We start from the raw sequence: 11,138 nt of genomic DNA on the forward strand, positions 1-11,138 counted from the left end.
TGTCTTCGAGAAAGAAACTTATTAAACTTTTACAAACTGAATTTAGTTCGCTATCTGGAATTTCTGGAGCGTTTTAAAAATATTCTTTATAAACGACAGACAGCATTTCGAAAACATTTGTTTCCTTATCACTACCTTCGAAGACCTATTTTCTGAATGAATTCGAACAAGAAGCAGCTGTGGCACGTGCTATTATTACTACCGTAACACACAAAAAACCAGGTCAATCTGTTCTGTTTAGAAACTTATTAGAAACTATTTAGAATAATTTCGAAACGTGACACTACTCGGATTTTCCCTAACTTTACCAAAATGTCGATGAACCAATAAATTTTTAGTACTACAACATGCAACATAATTCGCTTTAGTTCATTTTTTTCAACAAGATAGTGATAAAACATTCGTTCGCGACTATCTTCTTAGTAGTAGGGAAATTCTCGTAAACACACTATTACAGATTGGAGCAGCATTTGCAGCTGCACCCGCTGAAGTGAAGTGGGTGGTTGGGGAACTGATAGAACTTAACCCAGTCTAAGACACGTTTTGGACCTTAAGTTGGGCTACTTAAGTTGCGGCTCGGATCCACAAGAGACACACAGCGGGGAGCGGCCATCAGAGAAACACCATGAAAGTGCAACTGACTTTGCTAGCGATATGCATTTACCTATGCGCTGCTACAGCTGTGGATCTGGACTCCATCCATGAGATACGCGGCGAGGTGGAGGAGCTAATCAAAGGTACGGAAGAGCTGAACCATGGACTGCAGAAAGTGAAGGACGTGCAGAAGGGCATTGAAGAGAAGTTCAAGCATCAGCGCGACGAGATCGAGCTCATTGCTGGATTGGAGGTTGCCATAGCCAAGCTGGAATCGAACGTTCAAAGCAGCATCCAAGCCACGACCTCCGGAGTCGGAAATTTGACAGCCATCGTTAACGCAATCCAGGGTCAGAATGAAAACTCTATTAGGAATCCCACCAAGGTGGAGCTAGAGATCAGGAGAGCCCTGGGCCAAGTGGCTGCCAATCAGAACAAATACGAGCAGAACCTAAATGAGGTGGCCTCATCCGTCAACTCGCATCTGGCGGAGATTCAGCAGCTGCTATCGCAGGCCGTCATAGGGGAACTCATCGGCTTGGACAACAAGGCGAAGGTCCTCCAGGATCAACAGCGCAACATCGTGGGTCAAGTGGGATATCTAGGCGAACTTAAGGCTCTGGCAGATCGTGCCAATCGTAAAGTCAATCAATTGGAGTGGGGTCTGGTCATTCTCAACCGCACTCAGTCCGAGAGCCTCAACAGCATCGAGCACACTGTCCATGGAGTGCAGGTGGCCACCTCCCAGGTCGATCATAAACTTGCTGCCCTACTGAACAATCAGAAGAACATTGAAAGGTCGCTGGATGGCTGCAAGCACAAAAACCAGCCACACCAGAAGCCCCACAAGATCTGGACTCACCCGGAACACGCACAAATTTACAAGTAAGTGTGTAAGCCCTACTTCTGAATGCACACTAAAACCACTCTTTTCATTTTAAGGCCAAAACCAGAGGGCAATCAAGGATACGAGAGCGGCTATGCCTCCCAAGAAGAGGCTGAATCCCTATACCAACTCTGGTATGGAAAGGGCCAGTAGCATTAACACGACAACTTAAGATAGAGGTCGTATGCCATATACAAAAATTCCTATATAAAATCCCTACATGTCGATTCTATCGACTAGCTCATATAATTGTATACTAAACCGTTCTCTAACGCAATGTAATAAACCAGAGTAAATAAACGAAATCGAACTTTATAAATTGTACATTGTTAAAAAGTGCTATGTCCAACATTAAAAATTACCTGTTGGATACCTTTTAAACCTAGATAAATGCACCTGACATCGAGAAAACTGGCTCTACCTCTACAATTTTGTTGGATCCAATGGATGAACCTGACCATCATCCCGCTCAAAGTTAATTATCAGCTGCGACTGATGCTGGTTCCAGTGCTCCGATCGATGTAATTTAGCATTCGCCTTCGCACGGAATTGCTCGACTGACAAATCGATCTCGATTTTTTCGTTACTTGCATCCGGATCGGCGGGATAAGCATCATCTCCTGGCAAGAGATGCACTACTCCATTTTTACACTTGTGCACTACAGGATGAATTAGCTGAATGCCTTTGACCTCACGCTCTGCTGCAAATTGACGCAGGTTATCTAAGGAGGAGAATTTTAGGCAGCGCGAAAGTTCATAGAATTGCGGAGGGGGCAGCCAGAGTTCTTTCCTAAGGCTCGCTTGAAGGTAATCCAATGGGGAGCGCCACTACAATAATATAAATGATAGTTCATGAAAGGCAACTTATGGGATTCCAATATCGCTCTTGTTCCGCATAATAACCGCCCCACCTACCGCACAATCCTTGACCTCATTAGGTTCTATGTGAACACTGGGTTCCTGTTCCAAGGCAGTCATAAAGAAGGCCGTCTCGAAGCGTTTTTTAAACGTGGACGGCGTGAGCCAGACGGACCACTCGTGAAGTGACCAAACATCTGGGAGCACATCCAGATGCTTGCAGAGCTCCAGGAACCGGCTTGCATTGTTGTGGACGCTGTGCTGCCAGTGGGCGCGGTCAAACTGGTCATAGAACGCTCCATAACCGCTAGTGGAGGTCAATGATTTGCTGTCCCTGCACAGCAGGATGCCCAACTCCTCGAATGTTTCTCGTATAGCAGTGAGCCGCAGGGCTAGGGATCTTTTAGGTGCGAAAAGAAAGTTACATGACCAATTTCCTAAAAAGCTATTTTAGTTGCATACGGATCGAGCGATTCCTTATCTGCCTTGGTGTGGAAAATATCCGGACGTGGTCCCTTCACGTGGCCCAAGTTCTGCAGCTTAGCTGCACTGATCTCGTTTCGCTGAAAGTGTTCCAACCAGGCAGGCGAACTGTCCGAGGCATCGCAAACTCCGCCAGGAAACACCGATGACTCCGGCATGAAAGTGGACTTCTTTGTTCGTGTGAGGAGGAGGGCCTTGTCGAACAATAGATTACGTAAGCATGGTGAAGTTAAGTTAACGTTAAGCTGTAACTCACATTGTAATCACACGACGTGGCCTTTTCTACTTGGTTCTTAGCCAGAAGGATTAAACTTGAGGAGGAGCGAATTTTGGGCAAAAGCTTCGACATGTTTAGGCTACACAGCGATATCGATAGAGTGGGTGTTAATATCGATTGCTCACCAGCTGATTTTGTTTACACTTTCGAAATACCCACCACCTGTTGTAGGCAGATGGTGGGTAGTTTATAAATAAAAAAACTTCTGAAATTAATTTAAGTGAAATATTTTATTGAGAAATGAAAATGTTAAGGGAAAAAGCCAGTAAGCCAATAAAATATATGTAGGTTTATTTATTAATGTGAGCACTTAATTAAATTACACACTGAAGTCAGTATAGGATTTTAATTGATTCCCTTACCTAATGTTGGAGGTATCACAGGGTCGAGTCTTTTGACTAATGCATTAAAGCATTAACAACAACAAGCTCTTATTGCTTTGAGACTTAAGATCAAAGGTTTGAAAAAGTGAATTTGGGAATTAAATGGACTATTGACTAAGATGACTACTAAAACTGGAACTTATAGACCTTCGGCTAGCCTTATTGTAGCTGCCAAAGAGGATTCTTTAGAGGACTACGACTACAGAGTAAGTTAAGTATAAGATTATAGACTTAACGGTTGCTGACTACTTGTCTTTTATTCAAGTTATTGTTGATCAAACGAACTGAAGGAACTTCCTATGCATTAAACCATTGTGTCTTTCCTGGCGGCGTATTCGATCCCATAGAGGATCAATCTGCGAAATGGATAACTTTTTTCAAATCCCTTGGGGTGACCGATGAACAATTAAAAATGTGTAATCACAGTCACGATTCTCCAAGGCCGGAGTTTCAATCCGGTGGTGACCATTTTTCAAGGGACATTGCACTGCGTCTGACTGCGCTCAGGGAAACCTTTGAAGAGGTGGGAATCTTGATTTGCACAGAACAGTATGACATACAAAAATGGGATTCTAAATCAGATCATCCTAGAACCTTGCTCCTCGAGCCAAGCGAATGCTCCGAATGGCAATATCGGGTTCACAATGATGCCTCACAGTTCCTGGACCTCTTTCGGCACCATAAAGTCATTCCCAATATCTGGTCTCTTCAGGAATGGTCCATTTGGAGGACAGCAGCCACTGCCAATCGGAGATATGACACTGTTTATTATATCACCATGTTGGATGAGCACACCAGGAATATAAAGCTGCTTCTGGAACCGCACGAGGTGGCTTCGGCCCACTGGATGAGTCCGACCGAGGCTTGGTCAAGCTCCCAGAAAGGAATTATTTGGCTCCCGTTCATGCTGCTCTATGACATCGCTCGTCTGATGAACTTCTATAGCCTTCAGGAGCTTCTCAACTTCTCCCGCCAAAGGAGCTGCAATGGAAGCACATTGGTGCAGCCCGTCTACTATCGCTGCGATGACTGCATGTTTGGAGTTCTTCCTGGTGATGAGCTCTATCCCAAAGAGCCAGGCGCTTGTACACAAACAATTGTCTTGTCGGGATCGGTGGACGACCTTCATCGAAAGGCCAAGCAATACAATCGCTATATCGTCTACGACTTCCACAAGGTCGTACTGGCCTCCAATGTACCGCCTGGCGATGGACATCTGCCACTGCAGCCTCTCGTCAATAACAAGCTAGCCAAGTTGTAGTAAAAGAATATAGTTTTAATAGAAAAAATATATATTTCCTCTTGCGCTACAACAAGTTACCACTATCCAACTCGGCCTGTATGGCGCGGCATGCGTGGCACAAACCATCCTTGTTCTCCAGTCGCTTCTTGGCCAAGCCCTCGAGATCTTGTCCACTTTTGTACAGGCTCACGCCGGCCTCTGAAACAGTTCTGGAGTACTCAATAGCCAGCAGAGTGTCGGATATTTCGGAGTCCAGCGTAGATCGGCAGTGAACACAAGAGGACTGCTCTGGATTGGAATTGGCAGCTATTTTGTCGCCAGTTCGGAACACTGTGGATACTGTGGAGGCGTAGTTTTGCTGAAGATTGGCCACAAAGGCTGATGTAAGGTTCTGTAAGCTGGCAGTCTGTCCATGCTCCCTCCCAAAACATGAGCCTTTTTCGAACAGTGGCTTTAGTCGCTGTGCATGTATGTAAAATTGAATCTCCTGCTCATTTAGGTCCTTGAGAGGTCGCAGCAGCTTAACATCTCCAGACAGCCGATCGTCGAGGAGAGCCACATCCAAGGCGGCACTACCGCCACGACCTAGCGCTATTGCAGTAAGCAGCTGGGTGGCTAAGTCAACACTTATATTAGATTCGAAGACGTGTGTACATTGCAGACACTGAGCCACGGAGCAGATCAGGTTCTTGCGCTGTTGCTGGAGGTAATCCTGGCGCGCTGTAAGACTTCGCAGTTTCTGAAGCTTGTGGATAAGCTCGTTGTTTGCATTGAGAGAAGGACTATAATCCTTGATCCGCTGCATGGAGCTGGGCAAGGCACCCAGTTCAATCACATAGAAATCGAACGGTGCGTATTGTGTCGATAAGTTCTGCAGAGCTTCCAAGTGCACAGGATCGCGCCCTTGCACTTTCTGCTCCTCCACGTAGACCACACGTGCATTGCAATGAAGTCTTTTGAACGTGTTCTGTGTTTGTGCGAAGTGTAACATGTCGAGCAACACGAGCGACTCCGCGGATCCGTCCAAGACAAGGAGCACCTCGGCGTTTCTGGGCAGGATCTTGGCTGCTCCCAGAGCAGCGCGAAACTTGTGCCTCGCATACGCTAGAAAGCATTCTCGGCACTCCGCAGTACGGAAGTTGAGTTTGTAGAGCTCGCCGGAGTTTACATCGCATTTGCTGCAATTCCCTGGACTGAGGACGATTCCTAATGGTAGGGATTCAACCACCATGGCGTGGGTGGCGCCATCGTCTCCAAAATCATCTTCACCAATGCTGCACATGGCAATAACTTACGTCTAATCCACAACAAAAAGAATTTCGCAGATAAACGAAATGACCAGGGATGAATACGTTGTGAAATGAATTGAGACAAAATAGCGGAATTCTAGCCAAATGTGTTATCTATACTTGGTGTCAAAATTAGACGGTAAGCTGACGCTTTCTTATCGAATAAATACAAAATAATTTAAAAAATTTTCCCTAACAGCAGCGGAAACATTTAACTGATTTATATTTTAAATTCATATATTCTCTTAAGCTAAGGTATGGTCGATAGCAGTCAACACTGTTGCGAGGGAATTCCGCTATCGAAGGCTATCGATACCTGGCAATATATCGACTACGCAGCCTAGACTCGTCAAAAGCAACCTTGCAATAGGAAAAGTGCAGTGAAAAATACAAAAATAGCTGTTCAAACCACAATTTGTTGTACAAATCTTATTAATAAGTTATATTTAAGCCTTGAGGTATGTGTCTTTGGAGTTTTGGTTGAAAAATGGGTTCGAAAAGACTAAGAAATTTGAGCGCAAAAAACTGGGTGCTGCTAATACGTATGTATGTGAGTGCTGTGTGCCTGTGTGTTTGTACGCGCTGTGTGGCTGTGTGTGTTCGTCGTGCTCGTACGCAAGCAAAAAGTATCGGGTAGCAAAATCGAGAAACTTTCTTATTGACGATAGCAGAGGGGGAAGAAGAAGCAATTGAAAGAAGGAAGGAAAAAGTTCGGCAAAAAGTGAAATAAACGCCGAAATTCAATTTCAGAGATTAAAAGCAGAAGCAACGACGGTAACGGGAAGTAAGAAGTTCACCCAAATCTCAGCAGCACAGTCGCCAGAGCGACAGAGGTCATCTTAAAAATAATTTTTCGGGCGTGTGTGCCCCCCGAGCACGATTAACCCCCCACCCAGATTAGCGCAGACCAACGCAAGAAGCCCCGAACCAAAAAACAAAAACAACAGCAGCAGCAGCAAGCAGTAGGAACAACCCGCCTTAGCATGATTCTGGAGAATTCGGACAAGCTCAAGGATTGGCTGAGCGTGGTCCTGGAGCCACTGTAAGTTCTTGCAAGCCGCTCTTTCATCGCTATCCCTGGAACTAACCCTCTCACATATGCCACCCCATTTACAGCTGCGATGCGGACTCTTCGGCCTTGGCGCGCTATGTCATCGCGCTGCTCAAGAAGGACAAATCGGATAAAGACCTTAAGCGGATCATGATCGAGCAGCTCGATGTTTTCCTGTCCGAGGAGACGACGCGTTTCGTGGAACGCCTCTTCAATGCCATTGCCAGCGAGGAATACCTGACGGTCCCTGCTGCCCCTCTAATAACGGCCTCCAGTGCATCCACCGCTGAGCTAACACTTGACCAGGATCTGGCCCTGGTCATTGATGGGCCCCAGGACGACATCGAAGCGGTTTTGATTGCCGATTCCCCTCCACCGCCTCCTAAAGATAATGTGATAAAACCCGATAGCAATCAGGTCAAGTTAGAGCAGGCCAGTCAAGATGCCAGGGAAGCCGAGGCCCTAGCCTTTATCAGCCAGGAAGCCGGCACTGCCATGCACGCCCCTACAGATGCCAAGCCAGCCTTTGATGTGAGTTTTAGTGATCCCTTCGCGTTAGCTGTTTTGTTTATATATCTAATTTATCCAGCAGCACAAAACCAAAGACTCCCACAATCAACAGTCCGCCTCCAACTACCAACACCATCATGTGCGCAGTGCCAGCCCACCGGGCAGAAGCAGCGGCGTCAGCGGAAGTGGAGGAGGTGGTCCCGGCGGAGCAGGTCTTGCGGCGGGTTATGCTGACAAGGAAAACCAGCCGCGCGAAAGTCGACGACGACGTGCTTCCCTACGATCCCGTTCCCGCTCCCGATCGCGTTCGAACGAGCGCGCTTTTCGGCGGTCCAGGTCACGCGACCGACGGGTGAACGAACGCGAGAAAAGTCAACGCCAATTCCGTAACAAATCTCCACCAGGCTCGCAGACCGACAATCGCCATCACGGTCGGCGCAACTTTGATCGCCGGCGCATCGGTGGTAACGCAGATGATCGTCCTCGATTTGGCAACAATAAGAGCCGGCGCTCTCACAGTCGGTCAATGTCGCCGGAACGAAACGCACGGCGCAACCAGAACTCCCCGGACCGAGTACAAGCAGCCCAAGCTAACCAAATTCCCGCTCCAGTGGCGCCGCCAGCGCCCGTTGAGCATCCGGCTTCCCATCCTCGTCAGCGCTGCCGGGACTTTGACGAGAAGGGCTATTGTGTCAGGGGTGAAACATGTCCTTGGGACCACGGCGTCAATCCGGTAGTGTTCGAGGGTATCAACAACTCGGACCTCATGATGTCAATGCGCGAGTACAATCCGGATGCGCCAGAAATATGGGCGAGGAGCGGAGTTCCGCCACCAGGAGCTGGTCAGGGACCAGTGCCTCCACCAACGCAACCGGGACAGACCAACATTAACCCCTTCAGCGGTAATGTGCGACCAAGCACGCTGATGAGCGGCTCTGGGCCTAATCCGATGGGCGTTCCCAATCCCGCTGACTACGCGCGCAATCCGGGCGCTCCGCCGCAGGCGGCCATGATGCCATTCCCTTTCAATCCCACTGCGGTGACCACTCCGTTGCAGCGGCAGCTGATACCTATTCCCGTGGTTGATGGCGCTCCCACGGGAGGCGTTGCTGAGGTTGGTAAGCGACGTTTCGAACTGGAGGATACTGTGGCCATTGCCGATGTGCCAACGAAGCGAAAGGTGCCGATCAACAGTCGTCTTGGCCCGCGCGTCAATCCCAACATGCAGCAGCATAACAGTTCGCTGGAGCTGAGGAAGGTACCGCGCGGACTAAACACCATCGCTCATTTGAACAACCACTTTGCTAAGTTCGGCAAGATCGTTAACATTCAGGTTTCGTACGAAGGCGATCCAGAGGCAGCTATCGTGACTTTCTCCACACATGCTGAAGCAAATGTGGCCTACAGGAGCACGGAGGCGGTGCTGAACAACCGATTTATTAAGGTCTTCTGGCACAACGACAGCAGCGGAGCGGATGTGGGACAGATGAACCAGATGGGCGGTGGTGGAGGAGGCGGTGGACGGAAGAACGCCAGCCAGTACCATCTGCATAACGTTCCGGCAGTGCCAACACCCAATGCGGATGGTGCGAAGATCAGCAATGCTAATCCTTTAACTGAGGCGGGAGCTGGTAATATTGGCACCCCTGCCACGGAACAGGCCAACACAGCGGCTCCGGCATCAATGCGTCTCAAGCTAAATACAACGACAGCTGGCGGCTCAGCTGGAGGAACAGCTGGTGCGGGAGCACCGGGATCAGGTCGTCCCTTGAACCCTGCTGCCAATGCCGCTAGCATACGCAAGAAGCAGGAGGAACAGCAGAAAGCAGTTCACCAACTGGCTAACGGGTTGCGCAAACGCAAACAAGAATTGCTCCAGAGCTATATGAAGCAGATGAAGACTGCTCTGGAACTGGTGGAGAGAATGGACCAGCAGGATTCTCAGAGGGCCCCTACTCTGCAGACAATAAAGGTGCTGCAGATGACAATCGACAAACTTCGAAAGGAAATCAAGGCCGACCAGGATCAGTTGCAAGCGCAAATACAGCAACAACAGCAGCAGCAACAGCCGCCCGTCAAGAAGACCAAGGAGCAACAGAAGAAGGAATTGCTTGACATGGAGCTAGAGCTAATCGCCCAGCAACAGGAGGGCAACGACACTACAGCCATACAGAAGCGATTGGAGGAGTTACAACGCAATCTAGGTGTCGGCTCAGCTGCGAATAACAAGTCTACCCACTATGCAGCTGCTTCGGGCGCACCCGGTGGCGGTGCAGGACGCAAGCGTCCGAATCTGCCGGAGGGACCCACTCGCGTCGATAGGCGACCAAAGGCCATTGTGGTCACTGGCTTTGCGGCTGAAGAGGCAGACTTTGTCTTGGGTCACTTTAAGGTAAACCCAATGCCGAGTTCTCAAAATGAGATTGTTTGAGATGTATTTTTCGTGTCTTTTCACAGAACTTCGGCGAGATTTCTAAGCATGATGTAGACCGTGAGATTCCACAGCTAATACTCTCATACGCAACCCGTCTCAACGCCGAACAGGCTGTGCTCCGGGGCAAAATGTACAAAGACAAGCGCCTGCAGGTGAGTGAATGACAAAGGCTGCTGTGCGAATACGGCAGTAAATTAACTTTTTGTGCAACCATAGATCTCGTGGGCTCCCGTGGTGACACCCGCTCCAGCTCCAATGGCCGCCCCTGTTGAGAAGTCCACTGCACCAGGTGCCATGCTCGTTAGCCTAGAGAACCCCAAACAATTAATCCAGTCCGTCAGTGAGAGCGAGAGTCTGTTAGGCAGCGACACGCTGCCGGAGCTGCGCCTGGAAGATGAGGAGGAGGATGAGGAGTCCGAGGATCGCTCCTGGCGTCGTTGATGCATCGCCCTGCGCTGCTGAGGCGCCCGGGAAAGTTCCGTGGGGCTAACATGTATTTGTTGTTATTCTATATCTAACTGCTGAGTGTGTGGCAGTGCTGAGAATGAACGAGCACTTTGCACACTTCAATTAAACGCTCTAAATATTACTAATATTTTACTGAACATAAGTTATGAATCACCTAAAAATACGAATGAGTTTAGCTAAACCTAAGTCCGAAATAACAACACTGAAACTACGACTTCAACAGCGAAATGCAACCAAACTCCAAGGCTCGATGCGAAAAAGCGCGAGACAAAACATTGGTTAAAGATCGTGAACTACCTTTGTATTTACACATTTTTCACTCTATTCTTTTCTTATATACAAATATATATACGCGGATATATAATTGTTAAGATTTTATGTTGAGTTAAAACGATAAAACACTAAAAGAACAAAAAAATTGCAAAGAAAAAATCCCCAAAAACAAGCGCAATGAAAGAAAAAAGAAAAAAATCGTAGCAACGTGAATGCAAAACAGCAAGTTATATAGAGAGATATAATAAATAAAATAGTTTCGTATTTCAGGAGAAACAATGTCTATTTTTGGTTAAAGGGTGGCAATAATACCGACAGATCAAAAATGTTATTTGATTGGTGGTGTTATTTCTAAATTCCTTTTTTTCAAAAGTCGCGCCACTTTTCAT

General features: G+C 47.8%; 5 protein-coding genes across 7 annotated transcripts; 3 read left to right on the forward strand and 2 right to left on the reverse strand.

Annotated features, from left to right (window-relative positions):
- The first annotated feature begins 559 nt into the window (after positions 1–559).
- Positions 560–1,633, forward strand: LOC6614693. Its single transcript, XM_032722144.1, has 2 exons — positions 560–1,479; positions 1,537–1,633. Exons 1-2 carry the CDS (start codon positions 626–628, stop codon positions 1,631–1,633), a joined length of 951 nt encoding a protein of 316 aa, XP_032578035.1. The 5' UTR covers positions 560–625.
- A 143-nt stretch (positions 1,634–1,776) lies between these two features.
- Positions 1,777–3,205, reverse strand: LOC6614694 (nucleoside diphosphate-linked moiety X motif 19). Its single transcript, XM_002039085.2, has 4 exons — positions 3,078–3,205; positions 2,801–3,015; positions 2,396–2,738; positions 1,777–2,308 (listed from the first exon to the last, which is right to left on the reverse strand). The coding sequence occupies exons 1-4, from the start codon at positions 3,168–3,170 to the stop codon at positions 1,904–1,906; spliced, it is 1,056 nt and encodes a 351-aa protein (XP_002039121.1). The 5' UTR covers positions 3,171–3,205; the 3' UTR covers positions 1,777–1,903.
- A 160-nt stretch (positions 3,206–3,365) lies between these two features.
- Positions 3,366–4,797, forward strand: LOC6614695 (nucleoside diphosphate-linked moiety X motif 19). The gene is made up of 2 exons (XM_002039086.2): positions 3,366–3,687; positions 3,747–4,797. Exons 1-2 carry the CDS (start codon positions 3,601–3,603, stop codon positions 4,740–4,742), a joined length of 1,083 nt encoding a protein of 360 aa, XP_002039122.1. The 5' UTR covers positions 3,366–3,600; the 3' UTR covers positions 4,743–4,797.
- LOC6614696 (cytoplasmic tRNA 2-thiolation protein 2) lies at positions 4,638–6,085 on the reverse strand. Of its 2 annotated transcripts, XM_032721962.1 has the most exons (2): positions 4,803–6,085; positions 4,638–4,727 (listed from the first exon to the last, which is right to left on the reverse strand). In XM_032721962.1, the coding sequence occupies exons 1-2, from the start codon at positions 6,004–6,006 to the stop codon at positions 4,717–4,719; spliced, it is 1,215 nt and encodes a 404-aa protein (XP_032577853.1). In that variant the 5' UTR covers positions 6,007–6,085; the 3' UTR covers positions 4,638–4,716. The 2 variants fall into 2 exon arrangements, with proteins under 2 accessions (XP_032577853.1, XP_002039123.1); XM_002039087.2 differs by lacking the exon at positions 4,638–4,727 and having other exon boundaries at positions 4,756–6,085.
- A 256-nt stretch (positions 6,086–6,341) lies between these two features.
- LOC6614697 (zinc finger protein swm) lies at positions 6,342–11,025 on the forward strand. Of its 2 annotated transcripts, none has more exons than XM_032721842.1 (6): positions 6,342–6,471; positions 6,764–7,055; positions 7,130–7,595; positions 7,654–9,966; positions 10,032–10,160; positions 10,225–11,025. In XM_032721842.1, the coding sequence occupies exons 2-6, from the start codon at positions 6,997–6,999 to the stop codon at positions 10,447–10,449; spliced, it is 3,192 nt and encodes a 1,063-aa protein (XP_032577733.1). In that variant the 5' UTR covers positions 6,342–6,471; positions 6,764–6,996; the 3' UTR covers positions 10,450–11,025. The 2 variants fall into 2 exon arrangements, with proteins under 2 accessions (XP_032577733.1, XP_002039124.1); XM_002039088.2 differs by having other exon boundaries at positions 7,657–9,966.
- The last annotated feature ends 113 nt before the right edge of the window (positions 11,026–11,138 follow it).

This window comes from Drosophila sechellia, chromosome 2L (assembly GCF_004382195.2).
Source record: "Drosophila sechellia strain sech25 chromosome 2L, ASM438219v1, whole genome shotgun sequence".
In the NCBI taxonomy this organism is placed as follows: domain Eukaryota; kingdom Metazoa; phylum Arthropoda; class Insecta; order Diptera; family Drosophilidae; genus Drosophila; species Drosophila sechellia.